At 41.1% G+C, this 5,000-nt stretch overlaps 1 protein-coding gene across 2 annotated transcripts in view; it reads right to left on the reverse strand.

Moving 5' to 3' along the window:
* The window catches only part of fars2 (phenylalanyl-tRNA synthetase 2, mitochondrial), an 84,461-nt gene that overhangs the window by 63,758 nt on the left and 15,703 nt on the right, over positions 1-5,000 (reverse strand). For both annotated transcript variants that reach the window (XM_068737154.1, XM_068737153.1), the window contains exons 3-5: positions 3,425-3,738; positions 735-821; positions 407-466 (exon numbers count right to left, since the gene is read on the reverse strand). In XM_068737154.1, coding sequence (XP_068593255.1) covers positions 407-466; positions 735-821; positions 3,425-3,720 — 443 coding nt within the window. In that variant the 5' untranslated portion in view covers positions 3,721-3,738. The remainder of the gene's footprint in view (positions 1-406; positions 467-734; positions 822-3,424; positions 3,739-5,000) is intronic.

A 5,000-nucleotide genomic window follows, 5' to 3' on the forward strand; every position in this document is an offset into this window, starting at 1 on the left:
ACGAAGATGAATATACTACTGTACTTTTACTACATGAAGATGAGAATACTTCTGTACTTTTACTACATAAAGCTGAGAATACTTTCGTACTTTTACTACATGAAGATGAGAATACTACTGTACTTTTACTACATAAAGCTGAGAATACTTCTGTACTTGTACTTTTACTGAGGTAGGCTTTTGCATGCAGGGCTTCTGCTTGTAAGGGAGTATTGCTACATAGTTGTATTGGTACTTTTACTTCAGTAAATGATCTGAGTACTTCTGTTAATGTGTCTTCTGGGTACATTGAACAGGTGCAGACATATTTAAATCATCAGAAATCTTTATTTATATTGATTTATGTTGATTCCACAACATCTTCTACAGAAGAGATGCATTGTGGGTGTCGAGCGGCATCACTCACCTGTTCAGGTAGTAGTTATCGCCTCGCTTCCTGCTGGGGTGGCCGGGCGGGATCAGCAAGCTGTCAATCAAACCACAAAGAAAACACATTTGTTTTAATAAAGATGTTCACTGACATTTCATCTTCTTATATATATATATATATACGTGTGTGTGTGTGTGTGTGTGTGTGTGTGTGTGGACAAAAACAAATGATCCATGAAGAAAATGTATTATTTATTATAATTTTTTTTTTATTGGAATTTATTTATTGGAATTTATTTATTGGAATTTATTGTTAAATTAAATGATTTGAATTAATTATTCAGCTGGTGTTCAAAGCTGCTGACCTGTCAAAGTTCTGCTCCACGGTGACCACGGGGCTCAGGTTGTCGTGGACGGAGAAGAGCGGGTTGCCCCAGCGACCGATGTAAGAACTGTGGACGGATGAGCAGAGTAAACAAACAAACAAACAAACAAACAAACAAACAGCAACAACAAGTGAACCTGAATGAACCTTTATTACTTCAAAATAAAAGTCCTGTTCCTCTATGGAAACAGAACCATGATGAGTAGAAGTAGAGAACTAGAACGTGTCTTTAGAGAGAACAACACAGTTATGATGACATCACTCATTAAAAAGCATAATTTCTCAGATTTTTTTTTTTTTTATATATATATTGTAAAACAATGGAATCTAAATATCCAACATGTTACCAAACGAGGCTTCACGTGTAAATATGAATCTATTCACATTCTCTTGTGTTTCTCTGACTTCTGGTCACATGACTGCTGGTCTCAGATGAATCAATCATGACGTCATAGTTTCATGAGGAGTTCAGTTTAATGTTTTTAACACAACCTGGTTAAAGTGAACTCTTCATTAGAGGAGAGGTTTATAATGTGAATAAAATGTTTACGATGAAATATAATTTTAAGCTTCGTTTTTGTTGCTTTTTCTGATGGAAGTCTTCGTCGTATGTGATGTGTTCAAGGACTGTCGGGAAGCTGAAAATCTAATGACGATGATGTTTTTTACAGCTTCTGGCTGAGATGAACGGTGTAGTTTCGGCAATCGTTAAAAGAAAACCTGCTTTTCAATCCCGCCGGAGGGTTTTTGGGGCTCAGATCAAACCACCGGTTCACAGCCTAAACAAACACAAACTCCGTTATTCTTCTGCTTCACTGCCTCTCAGAGGGAAATGTGGTGCTGCTTATCGCACTACATTTATTCAAGCTTTTCTCCTTTAACTTCTCTTCTGGTTCATTTCAATAACCGTTTGAGACATAAAGGGTTAAAAACTTAATATATAATAATCTAATGTATCAGATTTCACTCACAGGAGACACTTTACTGCACAACATGTACTTCTACTACTTCAAGTACGTTTTTTTGATGATACTAAAACAAAAAAACTTTCATTTTAGAGATAATTAGAATAGTAATAGTTCAACATGTTAGCAGTGAAGCTTAAAGCGTCCGGACGTTGAGGTTAAAGGAGGGCTGAATGTGGTTGAAGAGCTTTTTAGTGTTACAGTGCCATTTAAACAGTTTTATGTTGCTAAAAGACGCCATTTTAAAGCAGTATTTGTACTACTACTAATACTCTGAATATGTGTTATTCTTGTTGTAAGTCTCATTAGAATCAACAGAGACAGAAGAAGTGAAACAACTAAGACTGAGGAGCAGCGTTAATGTAAAGTAGCTGTTGATCGTCTTGTTTTGAAATTACCCAGCAGCCCTTGGGAGTCCTGGGAGTCTGTGGTCCCTGCTGCTATCGGAGCAGACGGGCTTTTTCTAAAGGGTGAAGTTCACAACCTGTGAAATGGCAGAGCCATAAAGCATTGTCACACAACACACTCCGTGACTTCTTAATGACTTATTAATGCAGCACTAATGCGCCCGCTGCTGTGTGTGTGTGTGTGTGTGTGTGTGTGTGTGTGTGTGTGTGTGTGTGTGTGTGTGTTGGGTTTTTATTTTTTTTAAATGGCGAGCGTGGACTATAACCTGCAGCGTAACGCTGTCTCACTGCAGCAAAACTTTTACACCTCGACCGTCCCTTAAGACACCTGGAGCCTGCGGACACTCAGTCAGCAGAAAATAAAGACCCAACACAGACAAATAAAAATGAATACGAGACGTGTGGAGAGACAACGGCAGCTGATTCACAGTAGAAACCGGATTTATGTGGATTAGGAAGACAAGGACGCACAAACACACTGAGGACACTAAAACAACAAATGTTTTCCTACGCTGTGAGGCTTGTGCGTGGGTGAAGCATTAAGATGTTAAGTTTGACATATTTAGCTGCTGGCTACGTAGCTAGCTTGTTAAGTCCACCATGCTTTCATGCTACACTTTTTAAAAAAATTGAGCTGAGCAAAGTTGTGACTCGTCTGGCAACAGTAATGTGCTTTCCTACGCTGTGACAAGAGTGTGTGGATGAAGCACTCATTTAGCGGCTGGCTGGTTAGCTAGCTAGCTAGCTAGCTTGCTAATTGCACCATTCTTTCATGCTACACTGGTGACAGAAAATGAGCCAATCAAAGTTGTCACTCATGTGGCGATAGCAATGTGCTTTCCTACACTGTCACAAGGGTATGTGGATGAAGCATTAAGTTGTTAAGTTTGATATATTAAGCAGCTAGCTTGTTAATTCCACCATGCTTTCAAGCTACACTGGTTACAGAACTTGAGCGCATTTGGGAGAATTTTTTTTGCCAGGAATCTCCTTAAGTAAAAGATAAAAAAACTAGTTGTTTAGGTTTAGGAAAAGTTCATGTTTTGGGTTAAAATAAACCCTCTCTGGCAGAAAGCCATGAAGGTAAACTGCTCCCGTTCACCAACAGTCGAGGCAACGAGTACTGGCCAATCACAGCACAGTAGTGGCAGCCAATCACTACAGAGAGGGGCGGGACTAAGCGAGCACTATTTAGTAAAAGAAAGTTACGAGTTTATGAGTATTGGTGCTCAAAATGTTGGTAGTTATGAGCTGATGGTGTCAAAACAAGATGGAGGACATCTTCACTCAATGCGTACCTGTAGAAGTGAGCTTTGATTCGCTCCTTGATCAGCCACAGAGGATGATGGGATTGGTTGTGGAGGTTGCGGCCGAGCTTAGCCAAGATCCTCGGCGTGACGTTGGTGAAGTCGTCGCGGGGGTGGGAGCGACCAAACACCTCCACCGAGTCCTGACCAATCACGGGCTGAGGGGCGGGGCCATCCGTGCTGAGGCGTCTGCATGACGCTGCGCCGCCATTGGCCAAGAGGGTTGACAGGCAGCAGCGATGGAGCAGAGGGAGGGGCGGGCACTGTAGGAGGGGGAGGAGCCTCATGATGATTGGTCCATGGAGCTGGAAAGACATTAGAAAGAGAGATTAGATTGTAATAACCAGACAGCAAATGTGAAGCCAAAGATTCATCCTGTTAAAGCTGCATTCTCTCTAGTGACCACCAGGGGGCGACTCCTCTGGTTGTATAGAAGTCTAGTCTAAAATGACTCTACTTCTCTCTTGATTTATTCCATTACAGTCATTTAGCAGACGCTTTTATCCAAAGCGACTTACAATAAGTGCATCAACATTGGTAATCAAAAGAACTACTAGTCACCAGAAGTCATAAGTACATTTCCTTTTCCAAACAAGCATCTAAGAGCCTGAAGCAGAGCATAACTCAGAGCCAAAGTACAGAAACAAGAGAAACAGTTAGTGCTCTAAGTAATACGAATACAATAAGTGCAACAAGCTAGTATGAAAACAATAAGTGCTCCCTCAGTAAACATTGTAAACATGAGTTTATGGTCTCAATCTCTAGTTTACAGTCTTCTTCAATACAGCATGATGTTCATTTAGTAAATCATGGTCCATTTAGAGTCAAACAGTCCATAAAGCAGGGGATGATTTATGGTCTACTTGTGAAGACGTTGTGGCGAATGTGTTTGAAAATAGTTTCCTACTGACAGCAGTTAAAGATCCACATGATGATTCATGAGTAGTCTCTGTGTTTGTGTCTGCTGATGATTTACAGTCCAGTATTCTCTCTCTTAGCTCTGGTTTTGGTCTCCACCACCTCCTGAGCCGCTAAATGCTCCACCACGTTCACCAGCCTCGTCTCTGACCGTCTGCCGTCTGATGCTGGTCAGTCATCAGATTTATCATCTCAGCGGGCAAAAAACAAGCAGGATGTTAATCAGAGCCGGTCGTAAAAAAAACAACTAAAACCCAGCAGCTTCTCAGTGGAGGTCAATGGAGGTGAGACTCTAATTAGTTTATAAATCGCAAGAAAATGAGCAAAACATCAAACTGAGGGGAAAAAAAAGGTGAGCTGAATCACTTTGTCTCATCTGTCTCTCTCTCTCTCTGTCCTTTTCCTTCTTTCCATCATTCAACCTCTGACAGGAGACGAGACAATCGCCCTTTCATCTGTCCCCCTCAAATATTTGTACACACACACACACACACACACACACACACACACACACACACACACACACACACACACACACACACACACACAGAGCATCCCTGAACAAGACAAAAGGGGGTGTAGCATTGCAGTGGCATTGCAGCAAAATGGATTATTGTTCCTAAATCCATGAAGCTTTTACCTCTTGCTG

Source organism: Cebidichthys violaceus, unplaced genomic scaffold, assembly GCF_023349555.1.
Source record: "Cebidichthys violaceus isolate CVI_PGR_0920_01 unplaced genomic scaffold, fCebVio1.0.p SCAF_76, whole genome shotgun sequence".
Classification (NCBI taxonomy): Eukaryota; Metazoa; Chordata; class Actinopteri; order Perciformes; family Stichaeidae; genus Cebidichthys; species Cebidichthys violaceus.